Here is a 17,711-nt window from a genome sequence, read left to right as displayed (position 1 = left end):
CTAAATTGTCTTACGCGCCGATGTAACAACACTACCCTCCCAAAAAGACACCTTGCTCTCAAGTTTGGAATAAAAAGAACTGCTAATTGATCAAGTTGTTTGGCTCCCATGTGGCATTCTCATCTGACAACTCTTTCCATTTAATCCAAAATTCGTAGTGACCCTCGTGAGTTTGAAATGCAGCCTTGTGCACATCCTTCGACCTCATCCAAACATGTTGGTACCCTGACTTCAAGTCAATCTTGGAGAATACTGCAACCCAAAAACAACTCCTCCAGTAGCTCATCGATCGTCGTAATCTCTACGAACTTCATATCACGTTCATCTTCCATGCTATGCAACTCGGTTAAGAATTCCAGTCATACATCTTGAATGCCCTCACATTGGTCTTGAGCTTTACCAAAGTCTAGCACAAATTGGGGTCACCACAAATCACTCTTATCTTGTCTCCCTCCTAAATACTTTGGAGTGTTAAAATCAATTCCTTAAACTTTCCTTGTTGATCTCCACATATCCCTTTCACATCATTGCTCCACTTGTCTTGAAAGGTTGCAACAACAAAAGCACTAGTGCAGTTGGATGCAACACTTCACCGGGTCCCACCCACCATGTTCCCTATTCCTGACTGAATTCTTTCGAATCGATCTTTTCCAGCTATGAATCGCATGTTATCTCGTTTTGCCTGTTGTCTCTTGTTCCAAACTTTCATTTTGCCTGTTGTCGCTTGTTCCAAACTTCCTGACATCACACATTTCCCTCCAAACGTTGCTGCTCGAATCCCCTCCCAACTCCTTTGTTAAATCCGACATGCTTCCCTTTGTTCCAAACATATGGATGTCACATATTACTTCCAAGTATGGTTTTAAAAATCAGGCCAGACCAACTGGTTCAATCGTGATCCGGTCATTCGACCGGTTCTGTCCAAACTCAAAATCATTTATGCATAGAACCAGGATTGAACCGATCAAAATCAGGGTTGAATCGGAGAATCAGTGAACTGGTCCGGTTTTTAAAAGAATCGATCGGTTCAAATATTATTCAATTTTAGCCTTTTAATTTTGATCAGATGATCATAAATAAGATATTTAAATTATAAAAAGGGAAAAATATAATGTCTTAAAATTTTTATTTATAATATTTTTCAAAATATTTAAAAGTATTTTCTTATTTTAAAATACTATTTGTTTAATGAATAAAAATAATATTAATATATCATTATTCTATTATTTTATTTATATTACAAAATTTAAAAAATTTATTTCGTCATGCGGTTCAACCTTTGTTTCAAACCCATTTGAACCATTGAATCTCGAACCTTTATTTCTTCTAATTCCATGTTCGGTCATGTTTTCACAACTTTGCTTCCTTGTGTTTCCTCTCGAGTCTACCCCCATATCTTGCGCTCAATCCTGCAGCTCCTAATACACCTAAAGCAACAATGCTGCCCTGATGTCAAGCAAATCTTTCAGATTTTTGCTGCTCGCATCCTCTCCAGATGTCATTGTTTGATCTCATGGCAGGCGACGGTGGGTTTGCGTGAAGCTCAACGATCTTCATCATTTTTTTCATGACCGTGAATCTCCTCTCAATCTACCTTCCATGTACGAGAACTGCCCCTCCATAGATTTTGCTCACTTTTTCATTCAAAATTTTCTTCAAAACATTTAGTCTTTTGTCCGTCGTTACTTCCAAGACTTTTTTTATCACAGAAATAGAAGTTGGCTTCCCAGCTAGCTTGAATCACAACTATATCGCGATATTAGGTCATTATGATCCGCGATCCAGTCATTTTATAGATCAAATTCGCGCGATTCGGTCGCTAGGGCACGCTTGATCCTGATGTCAACCTCCTAGATCGAATGATTCACACATTTCACGTCGATGGTTTCCAAGCTAGCTCGATTCACGAATCTATCACGAGGTTTGATCACAAAGGCTGAAGATCCCAATTTTGCTTCCCATATAGCTCGTTCGCAACTATATCGAGCATATAGGTACACTGTGATACCATCGTTTGTTTCTCTGCTGAGTGAATTCGTGTCTGCTTTAAGTGTTTCTTCAGGAAGGCGCGACTTAAGCCTCGTGTAAGCAGCGATCCCTACCCCTGTAAGCAGCGATCCCATCAGTTCCCGGTCGCGAATGTTTCTGATGATGCCCTGTATCTCGCGATCCTATACGCCTTTTGCTTCACGATCCTTCTGCTCTGTGATCCTTTCACATAGATCCTAACAATTTTACATTGGAGATCCTTTACATAATCATAGGTTTTGATACCAATTTGATACAAACCAAGATAATTTTCTACAGAAATTAGGGCAAACAAAATATATTATTACAAGAAACCAAACAACAAAACTCGAATGCATAAAAGATAAACACCTATAATTCGGAGGAAGACGATCTCTCCCAAAACCCTAATCCTAAGACTCAAGGCAATAATCTCATAACATACCCTAACCCTAAGCATAATAAGCTCTATTTATACCCCACAATAATAACTAATAAAGTACTAAAATGCCTGTAGGCGCCGGCGTAACAATTGCCCACTCATTGTCCTTCCTAATCCTCGATTTTTTTTATTTTCCCGCATTGTAGCCACATACATTCCCTCATCAAAATTTTCTTGCTGATAGAGCAATTTAAAAAAAATAAATTTAAAATTGATGTCGAAGCAGCTGGTAGTTGATAATTTGTGAATTTCTGTTGTCTGGGGATGTATGTGAACAATATGATCTATGAAAACTCTAGTCATTGAATCTAGCAAATTTTTTTTTATTACCTTACTCATTTCTGCCATTGCAGGTGGAAATATACAGCAGGTGTTACAAGAACTCTCCTCTGGTGATTCAGGGAGCAGGAGCAGGAAATGATACAACAGCTGCAGGAGTCCTAGCTGATATTGTGGATCTACAGGATCTGTTCAAGTAAAAGTTCCTTCTTTTCATGGAAGGTAACTATTGCTGCTAAAATCTGAGCTGGTGAATTAAGCACACCTTACCTGGAAGGAGAAATGCGCTAGGGGAGGGGGGTACCACACAATTCTTATGTATTTACATATGTATTGCCCAAAATTTGATATTTACACTTATAACACAGTATTTTCATAAATCTGTGAATGAAAATGTGTATTATGAATGAAATGTATATTTTACTTTTTAAAAGATTTTGTACTATTGATATGATGTTAAAGTTTCGAGTGTTATGTATGTAAATGTTTAGGTGTTAGATAAGTAAATACATAAGATTGTGTGGTACGTATGTAATTGCCCCATTTTTATTTTTATTTTTTTTTAACTAAGGAGAATAACCTTTTTACTTGTTTTATATACGATTTTAGCTGGTTCAATCATTAAGAAAGTATAATCAATGGCATGGTCTATGAACTCAGTTCTGCATCCTTTCAAGGGAACATTGGCTTATCATAATTTATGGCATTTTTACATAGTACTTCATACTATTTGCATTTACTCAAGAAGGAAATATTGACCAACTCAATCTTCTTTTGTTTTTTACAGGTCTTATTTTCTATATATATTTTTTCTAGCGATGTAAAGGTTGGGGATTTGATTCCATTCATTCTTCATTAAACATAGAAGATGTGTTTGGAGTGGTGGTCTCTTTGCCCTGAAAGATTGTTGGAGATTCCATTCAGCCTCATCCATCATTTCAGGTCTTTTCCCCAATAACGGAAGATGAAGTTTTATTCTCATAAATATAATCCTCAGATGTGTTTGGAGTGGTGGTCTCTTTGCCCTGAAAGATTGTTGGAGATTCTCCTCCCTATGCTGTAAAGGAGGGAATGCAGGATCCAATGTACCAAAGGCTAGTTGCGCATAGCTCATCTTGGAGCACCCAAATCTCCCAAAAGAGCTAGCTGGTTAATTTCATTTATAAAGAAGTGCTTTTATTTTATTTCAGTTTTTTTTCTCTCATATATGTGCTAGATTTTGAACTTCAAAGTTTATGATTGGAGATGAAGCATTCAGTCATAAGGCCAACTGAGTTGAATTGATGAAATTCTTACATAGGTTTTTTGTTCTCTCTTTTTCAAGAAAAGCAAGGGCAAGGTTAAATTTAACCACTCAATTCTTATCTATTTACATATGTAATGCACACATGACATCAAAAATAATAAATTTTGATTGTCTAACAAAAGCTTTCATTCGATGCAAGCCTGATTTGAATTACTTCGCTTCGATAACTTTTTTTACCAAAATAGTTTTTAATTGAATTAGAATTGAGCTCAAGTTGATTATGGCCAAACGTATGCCCCATGTTTGGTTCAATTTTGGAATGGATCATGGTCAATTTGAAAACTCGACTACTAAATTTTGATATTTATAATTCTTAAGATGAGTAAACAAATATAAAAAGGATTTCATATCGACTTGTCACGTTTCGACCCGATGCATGTTGCTAACTGCATGTAAGTAGCACATGTGATACTACTCCGGATCTCCTCACACGGTGATCACTTCATCATTTGTTGGAAATTTTATTGATACGTGATCGGTCGATACGACCACTTGGAAGGCATAAGAAGAGGTCGACCAAAGATATCATTGTAGGTTACTGGTGAGTCCACTATTTGTTAAGATCTGAAACTATTTATCACCTTCCATCTAACTGACTGGTAGGGAGAGACTTCCAAACACTTCCTTTCCTTTGAAAAACCATAAATTGACCCAGCAGATGGAAAAAGATGTGCAGGGCCCAAACTTGTCTTATCAAAGACTGACTTGAAGATGATGTTTACAGATCTCTAGTATTATGTGTATACTTCCTATTTGGAAGTCGACAATAAGAGTGATAACGACTATAGTGTCATTGTGGGATTTTCTTTGGTAAGTAAGTCTTCGTCATTGAAGAAAGTTGGGAGTTTTTGTGACGTGTATCATGGGGTTCAGGTTGTCAAGAAAACTTTCAAGTGGAGTTTTTTTAAGCTGGCTTGCTGGGCAGCTTCGTCGTCTCCTCCAAATATGGTGGGCACGACACTCGTGATGTGGATCGATTGAACCAGAGCATGTTTGTTGAGGTTTATTTTGGCAGGCACATTTCCCCGCCACTAAGTCATCACCTCAGATGCTACAAACTTTTGAAGCTTCCTAGCTTTTGATTAACTCAATCAAATTTTGGAGGTGTCCCATTCCTCTTTGTCATGTTAGTGACCCCTATGATATGCATATTATTTCTTAAGGTCTCAAGTATGTCTTCCCATTTTCATTAAAGTTGCCTTTTTGAAGAATTATTTATTCCAGATTGCTTCTACTACTTCGGCCAAAGAGACTCTTAGTGGCATGGGTCGAGGAAGTTTATGGGTTGGTGGTGGTGCCCTCCTTTCATTGCACGGATTGGCTCGTTACACAGGATACAATCAGTCTTTGTAATACACCTCTTTATCTATCATTTGGTCTTCTAGGGATGATAGAAACTCCTTGAAATGAGCCCTAGTGGGTGGACCTGGATTTTTCCTTAGTCTTTAGCCCTCTTCGTGAGCACTTCTCTTTGATGGATATTGACCATGTAACCATTTTTTGGCGGTAAGAGGATAATTGTATTCTTCGGCTAATATATGATTTTTGGTAAGTTATAATAGCTGGCTAACATCTTGGGTTGCTACAGACCTAAGGTATAGCAAAATGAGTCTTCCCTGAGTCCTTGTGTTAGCGCAGCATGTTTGACCATAGGTTTAAGGTCACAAACTTCCAACATTTCTTACAAGAAGCTAGTTTTAAATGCACATAAGGTTTCAACTTTCCCTTGACATGGTTGTATGAGAACTTGTGAATTTCTCTAAGGCTTCTGCAAGCTGACAAGTTGAGTTACGAACATTCTTTTGAAATCTGCATATAAGGTAATAACTCCCGGTGGTATACCATTGAGCCAACGGAGGGCTAGCTCTCCAAGTATATTGAAAAGCATACGACAGATAAGTGCATCACTAATTCTCGATGAACATAAAATCGGCTTGAAAGAGGTGATGTGATCGGTCAAATATGACTGTCCTTATAGAAGTCTAAGGCGAGGACCTTGAAACACTCTACGGACTCGACTTCATAGATTTGGCAGAAAAAAGTATTTTCTCGCAAAATGTGTTATGGTGCTTCTACACAGTCCTATGATGGCGAGTTGTTCATTTGCTTATTTGGTCAATTTTCTCAATTCTATCAATTGAATAATTGTTGTGTTGACTAAGAGTTCTTTATGCTTTTTAGAGTTGATTCTTCGACATACGTTTCGACAGGGCTGTTAGAGTTGGTTCATAGTATATTGATCATACAACCATATTATATAGTTTCATTGTCAAACAAAAGCTTTCATTGGGTGTAAGCCTGATTTGGATTGATTCACTTCTATATCTTTACTTATCTTAATAGTTTTAATATTGGATTAGAATAGAGCTAAAGTTGATTATGATCAAACTTATGTCGCCCGTTTGGTTGAATTTTTGGTGTTTGGTTCAATTTTTGGAATAAATTATGAGCACTTCAAAAACCCGATTGCTAAATTTTGATATTTATGATTATTAAGATGAGTAAATAGACATGATAGGATAAGTATTCAGTATTGAAATAGAAAGTTGAAGATAAAGATAAAAAATACTTGATGGTTCAAATTTCAGCCAAAAAGCTAACTCTTTTTTTATAATTAAATGATTTCAAATTATATTGATGCATTTTACCCATTATAAACTAGATATCATCATATTCTTGTATTTTTTAGTCATTTAAAAGCTTCTATTCTAATGACAATTACCAAGTAATTTCAATTGCTTTAATTAAAAAAAAAATGATATGATACTCTAAGAATCCTTATAAGTCATATTAAATTCGATCAGTAATCAATTATTCATAAAAACTAATGAGATTAACACACCAGATCAATGCCACCTTTTAAATTAACATCAACAAAAAAGGTTCGACTAGAGAACCTAGTTCTGATCGACGCGCCAGAATTATTGCTACGCTGTAAATGAGTTGAGTCAAACTTGAGCCAACCTCAATTTGAGCCTAATTAATTAATGAAGTCCAAGCATGGGTGCACCAAAATTGTGTTCAAGTTGTCAAGAATAAAGTCCCTGCGCCTAAAATTTTGGCTACAAAACTTGTTATGCTGGAAACTTTATAACGCCTAAAACACAATCAAGCTAGTTTTGCTGGCGAGTGAATATACATGATGACTAGCATCTATATAAATTTCTCCATAATGGCTAATAACTGAAAATCTTCAAGGCTCGGCATCCAATATTTTGTGTAAAGTATAGACTCATCTGCATCAGAACTGCAACTGCATTAGGGATAAAAATTAGGAAGATTTATATGCATAACACACTATTCTTATGTATTTGCACCTAGACTTCAATTTTTACATGTATGCCACATTACCTAATGCATGAAAAGGCATATTTCACTTTTTAAAAGTTACAATAGGGATATTTTTATATAATATAAAAGATTTGGATGGTATAAACGTAAAAAATCAAATTTTATGTATTAGATATGTAAATGCATAAGAATGGGGTGGTATGTATGTAAATGCCCCTAAAAATTATGTTGGAAATTGGAATAAGCAGAAAAAGTCTATAAATAAAAAAAAAAAAAAACAGTTTAAACGGAAACTTACCCCATCACCCAACGGTCACTCTTAAGCATGCTTCATCTATGCATCATCCAAATTCAGTCCACTGGAAAGAAAATTATTTGTTGATGAGTAAAATAAAGGAGCATTTACATACCTAGCACACAATTCATACGTAGTTACATCGCAACTAAACTTTCATATTTACATATACAACACTCAAATCTTTAATATCATATCAAAAAAATAGTATTATTACCACATTTTTAAAATGAAATACACACTTTCATACATTTATGACCACGTTTTTAAAATGAAATACACACTTTCATGCATTTATTTAAAGATGTATGCAAATATGAAAGTTTAGGTTTGCGATATGTAAATACATAAGAATTGTGTGTTCTGAATGTAAATTTCCGGACGTGTGAAAAAATAAGTAGAAATGAAATGTTCCATACAGATCAAAAGCTTCTCTTTTAAGCTCGTCGATATGATTTTGAAAGTTGGCGCATGCGGCCTGGATATCTATATTCTTGTGACATAGTTCTCTCCATTGTGCATTCAAGGCATCAAGTTCCACAGCTGTGTTTTGCTGCAACATTAGATTCAAGTAATAAGGGTTTTGGAAAGACTTCGATTTCAGGAAATTAGATCCTAACTGCAGGTTTTGAATTTGATGGCTCCAAAACTTTTTATACCTGATGATACTTTCTTTCCTGATTCGCAGCTTCAATCTTTTCATTGTACTCTAACGCTAAAGCTTGCATTCTGATATTTTAAACAAGGAAACATTAAAGATAAATCTTAGGATTAAACTGATCGTCAAAAGAACAACGGTCATATTGTTGCTGATTTCTCACTCTTATATATATATATATATATATATATATATATATCATCAGCCAAATTATTTACTAAAGAGCCACAAAAAAACAAAGAAGAGATTATACCTGGACAAAAAATTCTCCATACCCTTGTTGTGTTGTTTCCAGAGATCAGTACCGTGCTTTAACATAAGATCTAGGTTTTCAATTCTAGCATTCCAACAAGAATGGTTAGAATAATAGAGCATGAGAAATATGCATAACTAATCTATTTACATGATTGCTTTTCACCATTTAGGATTTCACTAGTGCAACAGGAGACTAGCAAACTGCTTAGTCATCAAAAGGCATTATATTCTTAGGCAAGGATAAAACAAAACAAATTGTGACGCAAATGTGTTAATAGAAAGCACAACGATTCTAATTTAATATGCCCTAGTTTAGCAATAGGAATAAGACAACAAAAAAATGGGGCATTTACTAACTTACCAAATAGTTCCTATGTATTTACATAACTAACAACTAAACTTTACTTTTTACATTTATAACATCTAAATATTTCATATCAAAGAAAAAATACCACAATTTTGACTTTTTAAAAGTGAAGTACACCTTTCCATGCGTAGGTAAGTTGGCAGATATGTAAAAATTAAAGTCTAGGTGTTAGATATGTAAATACATAGGAATTGAGTGGTATGTATATGTAAATATTCCAAAAAAAATCAAAAGATATCATGGCCTTGCTCTAGATAAGATCATTTGCTTAACATCCATAGAAAACATAGCAGCAATCTAATAAAATTATCAATAATTGAAGAATGTATTGTTATGGACTCTTCCAATAGGTTAGCAAAAGGAATGCAAGAAGTTAGATTTTGATGTCATTAAGAAAATTATCATAGATACAAAATTGCCTGACATGTATCCCTAAGCGCCTCAATATGTTCATTTCTTAGCGAGAAAATTAATTTCATATAGCATTGTATCTCAACTTTCATGGATTAAGTTGTGGAAAAGTGAAAAAAACATTGGTATACAGCAAAATCATATTTCTGTTGAGAAACTAAGAAGTATTAATTTCAACCACTCTTTTAATACATACTTCTTTCAATAAACTTTTTTCACCCTAAATCTGGATCCATCAGTAAGTCTCCTTATATATGATGTCTTTTATACAATCTTCTTGATTAAACGAGCAATCCATTCCGTATAGGTTTCCAAGAATTTTGAAGAGCATAACATGATTTAAAAGGGATTCACGAAAGTTCCAACAGCCATGTGTGTGTGTGTGTGTGTGTGTGTGTGTGTGTGTGTGTGTGTGTGTGTGTGTGTGTGTGTGTGTGTGTGTGTGTGTGTGTGTGAGAGAGAGAGAGAGAGAGAGAGAGAGGATGGTTGGCTAAGCTTGGTAGGATGATTGAGTGTTGTGATATATATATAAACTAGAAGAACAATCTTTGACGAAGCAAAAAATAGAACGAGAAAATTCACACCAGAAAACAGTAACACAGCGGAACACACAAATTTACATGGTTCGGCAAATTGTCTACATCACGGAGTTGCGGAGGATTTTACTACTTGAGGAATTTATACCAGTCAACCGTCTCGACTTACAAGAGGGATCTCTAACTTCCTTGCTCTCTCTGCCTCGAGATACACCGAAGAAGATAAACTTACAAGAGAAATAAACTCAATTTCTCTTCTACCACAAACCACCAAGAAGAAGCCAAGAGAGAACAACCTTCCTCTTCTTTCTTCTTTCTTCTTTCTTCTGCCGCAAGGAACTACTGTTTGCACTTCTCTCCGAAGAAAAACACAAAAAGATCGTGCCAAATGAGAGCCGTGCGATACCTTTTGGAGTTCATCCGCCTGCTGCCCTTTTAACTATTCGCGCCATGAATGAGGCATGGGACATCGCTTTGCGAAACGACAGGGAGAAAGGCGAGAGACGCGTGCAGGTTGGCGCCGATTCGCAAAACGGGAAAGGAGCGAGAGCGGGAGCAGGGGTCGTGAACCGGGCTCCATCCAACAGATGAGGTGGCAAGTCAATGGTGATGTGGTGGTCAATGGGTGATCAAAAGGGATCAAAATAGTAAATGCGCTAAAGCTAAGCAAGAGAATGGCTTAACTAACTCAATGCTCATGTTAGCACATACTATAACTCAATACAACACATGACTCACCACATGAGGCCTAGAATATAGAGATAAAACATCAGCACAAAGGCCCAAAATAATGAAGAGTTAATATCTTTGAAATTATAATACTTTGAATAGAAATTAGAAAAGAATTGATTGTTTTAACAAGGAGAAGAGTAAATATTCAAAATTATTAAATGATCTTAACAAAATATAAAATTCCTCGAAGAAAAGAAGAGATAATGATGTATGAAAAAAAAAGGCTCGAAGTTAAAAAACTCAATATGCATATAAGGATAAGCTTCATGTTAAGTTTAAAAATAAAAATTGGTATTATTTCTCTTTTATAAATTAAAAAGAATTAAAAACTTCCTTGATTGAAATTTAAAGTATTGTATTTTCAATGAAAAATGTTGAATCAATATCATTTGGCCGATAACAATATATGAATTCATTTATATACATGTTAATTAAAGTTATTTTAGTCAAACACATAATGTGATTTAAGAATAATTGTATTAAAATAAATATTAAAAGAAGTAATATTAGAATAATATTAGTTATTAAAAATTCAAATAATATGTGTGCACTTTTATTGAAAAAATTTATTATATTATTAAAGATTAATGAAATCATGAGAAAAGAGATATCATGAAATTTTAAAAGTTTAAATTTCGATATTAAATTACTGAAGGGCAAACAATATGTATGTTTGGGGACAATTTAAAGCGTGTGAAATGTGAAGATGTGATATACAACCCATTAGGCGTAGCTTTTTCGCAGCGGTGCAACGCGAAAATGCAATAAAAGGGCGCTTGGATGTGCAGTGAGGTAGCATATTTGAAAAATCTATGATTAAATGCGGCTGCATTACTTTGATTTTTTTTTTACACGGCTGCCCTTACGATCTCGTGTGCATTCATTTCTCTCTCACAACTCTTGCCCTGATTCCTCTCTCTTGCAATCCCGTGGTGCCTCATTTCTCTCTCGCGACTCCTGCCCTTATCCCTCTCTCTCACGATTGGAAGGTGTAACATGCTTCATTTTTCTCTCCCTTCTCTGGAATTGTTGCGGTAAATTTCTCTCTCCCTCTCCTCTCTCCTCTCTCCTCTCTCCTCTCTCCTCTCTCTCTGTTCTTTGGCTCTTTTGAATCACTGTCTCCGCCCTCTGTGCGGTGCGGTGGTTCCTCTTCGTGCTGTGGTTTTTGAGGTTTGGTTCTACCTATGTTTCGGTATTCCTTACCTCACTATGTTGTGGTTTTTTATTTTTGAAATGCGTATGTGCAGTGTCTTTCATTTAATGTTGGATTTTGGGATTTGGTTTTCTCTGCTCTGTTTGGAATTTCATGTGCAATGACTTTGGAATATGGGTCTGGATTTTGAATTTTGGTTTTCTCTGTCTTTTCTTGTGCGGTTTGCGAGCTTTGCTTTGAACAGACCCTATGCCTTGCGCTTTCATTCTTCATTCTGGGATATTTACATACCTAACATCCACAACAATTGCGATTTTGCTCTTCCTTTGCTCAATTCTATTGTCCAAAAATAACATTAAAATATAGAGGCAGAATGGTCATTTGTCCAAAAACAGCTACAGCACGACTGTTTTCAAAATGCAAAAAATAAACAGACAACCAGCTTATCCACAGAAGCTCCTGCGCAGCAGCTTCCTGCCACAACTACTGCGCAGCAGCTGCCCCAAACAAACCCAGAGTGTTTTTCAAATATTTTTTGTGTTAATTTTATGTTTTTTTTGGTATATTTTGTGTATATGTGCAATATACATGAAAAGAACTTAGCACTTCATGAAATATGTAGTTAATTGAAGATTTGCGCCCCACCATCAGATTTGAGCACCTCAGTACCATATACAGAGCGTCTTAGTGCCTGAAGCAGACATTTTTTGGCCAAAAACTCAAGAGCACGACACTTAGAGGCCAGAAGCAAATGCACCAATGCCTAGAAAGCAATGCCCATAAAAGAAGGGCTACATCACCCTATGCCAAAAGTGAACATTTGGGCAGTGCTCGAGTCCACTGCCATTGTGCCCGATGATAGTACCCCGACACAAAATGATCAACGACTCAACATAGGGTGATTTTGCAATTCAATGACAGTTCAACCAAACTCTAGGGATTAAAACTCACAAATCGAAGATGGAAACGTCGAGGTGGAAGTGTCTATTGTAAGTAAAGAAAATAGTGGAGAGAGTAGGGAAGTGTTAAGTGTGAAAGAGATTTTCATTTAACTTTAGTCTTTAACTTTGAAATTATGATTTATAAACTTTTAAAATCTCAAAAGCCCAAAACATTTTAGACTAAACTTAGGATTACTAAACAAGTAATTAAACTTCTTTGAGAAATAGCATGTTCCTTGTGGAATCGATAACTCGAAACTCATAACTTGTGTACTACTTGATTGATATGTATATTTCCATGATAGCATGTGTGTCACTGCAAAACAAAGCAAGTTTTTTGTGTCGTTGTCGAGTACAAAAACTTAACCCATGTTGTGGTTGCACACATGTTAATCACGCAAATATGCATGTTCATCGACTAGTATATAAATCTTGAGTTCAATTATCAACTTATCTAGTTAGTTTATATCCAATTAAATCAATTTCAAAAGTGGGATTGAAAATCTTGAGTTTACAACAAAGTAACATGTTTTTATTTTCCTTAACTTTTAAATAAAAACCTTCGTTGAGCTATTTTGTGCATGTTTGCTTTAGGAACTTTAAAAAAAAATCTCATGTTTGTTGGATTTTGCAAGTAGCGCAACAACGGTACATATAGGTGCCAAAGTGCCTAAATCAAAGTACCACTTCTTAACGTCTTTTGTGTCTGTTTAAAATCCTAGGAGTGTCACAACGCTAAGACCGTTTCATGAGTGGTCAACCTAACATTTCAGGTTCGGAGTTATGAGTAATTATTAAGAGTAAATGTGTTTGGTTTCCCTTAACTGACCCTTTGACTGCCCAATGCCGCAGCGCCCAAAGCTAACGTAGTAGTGCTTATACTACTTTATGTCTAAAGAATCCCAACACTTGAGTACAGCGCCACACTTATTTTATTTGTGGTTCAGCGTCACAACGCTCACATGCAAGTGCCGCCACGCCGACCCATTTTATATAAATAACACCCCATTCCATTTGGTTTTTCACGCAACATCAGAGCTTTTTGGGCTAGGATCGATGGGAGATTTCAAGTCTTAGGCTTCCAAGTTCCATTCTTTTTTTTGCCCTTCCTTTCTTCAAGTTTTTTTAATCTCTTCTTCTTCTTTCCATGGCTCCTCATGCCAAAGGATTGAAAAGCCTGGTTAGTTTTGATTCTAAGAAGTTCGTTAGTGCCGAAGTTGCAGCTCGACACAACTTATTAATTTCAAAAAGCTTATTCCTGATTATGGATTTATAAATCTTAGCGGTAGAGTAAGTCTTATTGTTAGAAACGGATGGCAGAAACTTTGCTTTGAAATGGGATATGTCGTAGTTTCTATCATATGTGTTCTTTGCCAACACAAAAGAATTGCAGAATGACAAAGTCTTTGTGAAGGGAAAAAAAGTCAATTTCAATCCTTCTTCTATTAATTCTCTTTTGGACTTTTGATATTCCCTAGGATGAGTGTTCTTGTTTCCTTGCTTTTAAGATTGATTATTTTGATAGAATCAAGTTGTTGACTGATTATCACACCCAGTGGCGAACTGGGTAAGGGAAAATTGTTAATTTTTCGGCGATTGCTCTGAATACTAAGTGAAACTCATGGCACTACTTCATTTCTGCCAAACTCATGCTTCAACCAATATAAGTGGGGTCACTAAAGATCGAGCGGTCCATAATTTCTATATTTATAATGATAAATCTATTGAAATAGGCGATGTGATTTATGTGTCTATCATGAACATCATTAGGGGGGACTAATATTGGCCCTGGCCACTCATTTATAATCTATGCCCTATGTGTTAAGGAGGGAGTCAAGGTTGAGAGTTATGACGAGCAATTTCTCCCTACTGCAACGACTAAGGGCACTTTGGCAACCTATAAGGGTGTGTCTTCTGAGCCTAGTGAGAGCTCCTCCTGCCCTTCCATTTCATGTGTCAGACCTTCTACCACTTCAATGGAGAAGAAGCTGCAGACTTTTAGTGATGATGTGGCGATCATGCAGTGGTGGCAACATGATATGGGATAGAGATTAGATCATTAAGTAGATCGGCATCAGCGGCAGAACGAGTATCAGATTTAGTTCAACTCAGCTTTGGTTAAATATGTTTCAGCACTACCAGTTGAATGTGGGGCCTAGTGCTATCCACTTCCCAGTTGCCCTAGAGTTCCAGCGCTATGAGAGCTTCGCCCAGCCTATTGAGGAGGATGAGGAAGATGATGAAGAAGAAAAATAGAGGATAAAGAGTTGATTTCTTTTTCTCGTGCAATGATATTATTATGTACTACTTTGTTATGTTTTGAATTGTGTGAGATATTTTAGTTTAGTTATGTGATTTCCTTATGTGAGACTTATTGATTTGTTGTGATAGTGTTTGTCCTTTATGCTATAGTATTTCTACACTTGTGGTGTTTTTACATTATTCATATCATGCATCTATGTTATTTCCTATCATGTATGTTTGTTCGTCAAGATATTATTTCATGTGCTCAATCGTAAACTTGTGCCTAAGTGAATCAATATATCTAAATTTAAAATTTCAAAATAAATGATTGTCTTAACTAAGATTCATTGTAATTTAAGAATATATAAATAAAATTATTAAAAATGAATCAAATATTCATTAATTATTTAATTAAATATTAACTTAATAATAACTAAACTCTTACTAGAATTACTAATTCCTTCAATGTAAAAAATCTTAAAATCTTATGTTTAATTGACTAAAAATAAATTTAATTAATCAAATATATTGAAAAACAATAATTATTTATTCAAGTACCTTAGTTAAGGTTTAGTATTATTGAAATTATAATACTTAGAATAACAATTGGAAAAGAATTGATTATTTTACGAAGAAAAAGGGTGGATATTTAAAATTATAAAAAGAGTTTAACCAGAACTAATATTCCTCAAAGAAAAGAAAAAAAATGAAAAAAGAACAAAAAGAAAAAAAGGCTCAAAGTCGAAAATCCATGATCATACAAGGATAAGCTTAGGGTTAAGTTTAAAAATAAAAAATTAATATTGTTTCTCTTTTTTCAAAGAACGGAAACTTACATCCATAGCACCCAATTTTTATGCATTTACTTATCTCACACCCAAACTTTGATTTTTACATCCTAAGCACCCTAACCCATGTATGAGAAGGTGGATTATACTATTTTTACCTTTTCAAACATAGGAAAAGGTGGTTTAGGTGTAAAAATCAAAATTTATGTGTGAAATAAGAAAATGCATAAGTATTGGGTGCTATGTATGTCAATTCCCCTAAAAAGAATCAAAAGCATCCTTGATTGAAATTTAGAGTATTGTATTTTAAATGGAAAAAATATAAATTAATATTATTTGGTTGATAGGCATATATGAATTCATATTAAAAGAATCTTAAAAGAAGTAATATTAGGATATTATTAATTAATAATAATTCAATTCTTTAATAATATCTGTGCACTATTATTGAATAAATTTATTTTATTATCAAAAAACAATGAAGCATGAGATAAAAACTATCATGAAACTTCAAAATATTAAATTTAGATATTAAATTACATAAGGAATAGTAATGTGTAAGTTTGGGGGGAAATTTAATACGTGTGAAATGTGATGATGTGATATAGTATTTTTTTTACACTTTTTAAACTAGTTTTATGCTTTTATTGGGTATATTTTGTGTATAAGTGCAGCATACAAAGAAGAACTTAACACTTGAGAAGATGTGTAATAATTTGAATACTAGTGCCCTGACGCTATGAAGCAGTGCCCCGAAGTCAAAATTGAGTGCCTTAACACCCGAAGTAGGCATTTTTTCAGGAAAAAATTCGAGAGCATGCACTTCAGTGTTAGAAAGCAATGCTCTGGCGCCCAAAAAAGCAACATTGTAGCAACCGATACCCTAAAATGAATATCCAAATTCACAAAAGGCGGTACTTGAAACCACCACTGTTGCGTCTGATGATAGCACCCTGACACTACATGATCAATGCCTCGACCCTCCTCATCGAAATATGGTGATTTTGCGGTATAGTGATGGTTCAACTGAATTCTAGGTTAAAAACTTGTGAATTGAAGAAACAGGGCGCTGGTGGAAGCCTCTTGGGAGTCAAGAAATAGTAGAGAGTGTGGGAAAATGTTAGGATGTGATAGAGAGTGAGGATTTTTCACTTGTTTTTGTGTAAAGGCAACAACAACAACAACAACAAAGCCTTAATCCCACTACGTGGGGTCGGCTACATGAATCCTTTTTCTCCATTGCGTCCTATTTAGTGTCATATTTTCATTTAGTTCTAGTAAATTAAGATCATTTTTAATACAATAAGCCCAAGTCTTCCTAGGCCTACCTCTGCGTTTCTTAACACAAATCGAATTTAAAACATCTAGTCTCCTAATCGGATCATCTAATGGTCGACGTTTAATATGACCAAACCATCTAAGACGACTTTCTCTAATTTTGTCTGTCACAGGAGCTACACCAACCCTATCACGAATATATTCATTCCGCATTTTGTCTCTAAGTGTAAAGCCACTCATCCACCTAATCATTCTCATCTCGGCAACACTTAACTTATTATTATGCTTCTCTTTTAAAGGCCAACATTCAACGCCATAGAGCATTGCAGGTCTCACCACCATCTTATAAAATTTTCCTTTCAGTCTTAGCGGTACTTTTCTATCACACAAAAGGCCCGAAGCATTCCTCCACTTCAACCAACCAACTTGAATTCTACTATTAACATCCCCATCTATATCACCATCGCTTTGGACAACAGACCCAAGATATCTAAATCGTTCACACCTTTTAATAATTAGATCACCCAAAGTCACACTTCTGTCACTAGAGCTATTACTACTAAAATTACATTCAATGTATTCAGTTTTAGTTCTACTCAAATGTTCAAATGTAGGCCTTTAGACTCCAATGTAGACCTCCATAATTCAAGTTTTTCCTGGGCTTTTTCTCTCGTTTTATCCACGAGAAGAATATCATCAGCAAAAAGCATAAACCAAGGTACATCCTC

The 17,711-nt window shown here is 35.2% G+C and overlaps 2 protein-coding genes across 6 annotated transcripts in view; one reads left to right on the top strand and one right to left on the bottom strand.

Annotated features, from left to right (window-relative positions):
- LOC110036203 (bifunctional aspartokinase/homoserine dehydrogenase 1) overlaps nt 1-3,724 on the top strand; it is a 59,540-nt gene extending 55,816 nt beyond the window's left edge. For 2 of the 3 annotated variants that reach the window (XM_020740599.1, XM_020740597.1), the window contains one exon: nt 2,803-3,085. In XM_020740599.1, coding sequence (XP_020596258.1) covers nt 2,803-2,928 — 126 coding nt within the window. In that variant the 3' untranslated portion in view covers nt 2,929-3,085. Of the gene's footprint in view, nt 1-2,802; nt 3,086-3,515 lie in introns of those variants that run through there. The other variant, XM_020740598.1, reaches the window with a different exon arrangement.
- Nucleotides 3,725-7,049: 3,325 nt separating this feature from the next.
- The window catches only part of LOC110036206 (pre-mRNA-splicing factor SPF27 homolog), a 17,167-nt gene continuing 6,505 nt past the window's right edge, over nt 7,050-17,711 (bottom strand). The window contains exons 3-7 of one of the 3 annotated variants that reach the window (XM_020740600.1): nt 8,532-8,615; nt 8,280-8,349; nt 8,040-8,173; nt 7,624-7,684; nt 7,050-7,287 (exon numbers count right to left, since the gene is read on the bottom strand). In XM_020740600.1, the coding sequence (XP_020596259.1) occupies nt 7,660-7,684; nt 8,040-8,173; nt 8,280-8,349; nt 8,532-8,615 (313 nt within the window). In that variant the 3' untranslated portion in view covers nt 7,050-7,287; nt 7,624-7,659. The remainder of the gene's footprint in view (nt 7,288-7,623; nt 7,685-8,039; nt 8,174-8,279; nt 8,350-8,531; nt 8,616-17,711) is intronic. The other 2 variants (XM_020740602.1, XM_020740601.1) reach the window with 2 other exon arrangements.

This window comes from Phalaenopsis equestris, unplaced genomic scaffold (assembly GCF_001263595.1).
Source record: "Phalaenopsis equestris unplaced genomic scaffold, ASM126359v1 Scaffold203729, whole genome shotgun sequence".
Classification (NCBI taxonomy): domain Eukaryota; kingdom Viridiplantae; phylum Streptophyta; class Magnoliopsida; order Asparagales; family Orchidaceae; genus Phalaenopsis; species Phalaenopsis equestris.
This window is presented reverse-complemented; position numbering and strand designations above follow the sequence as displayed.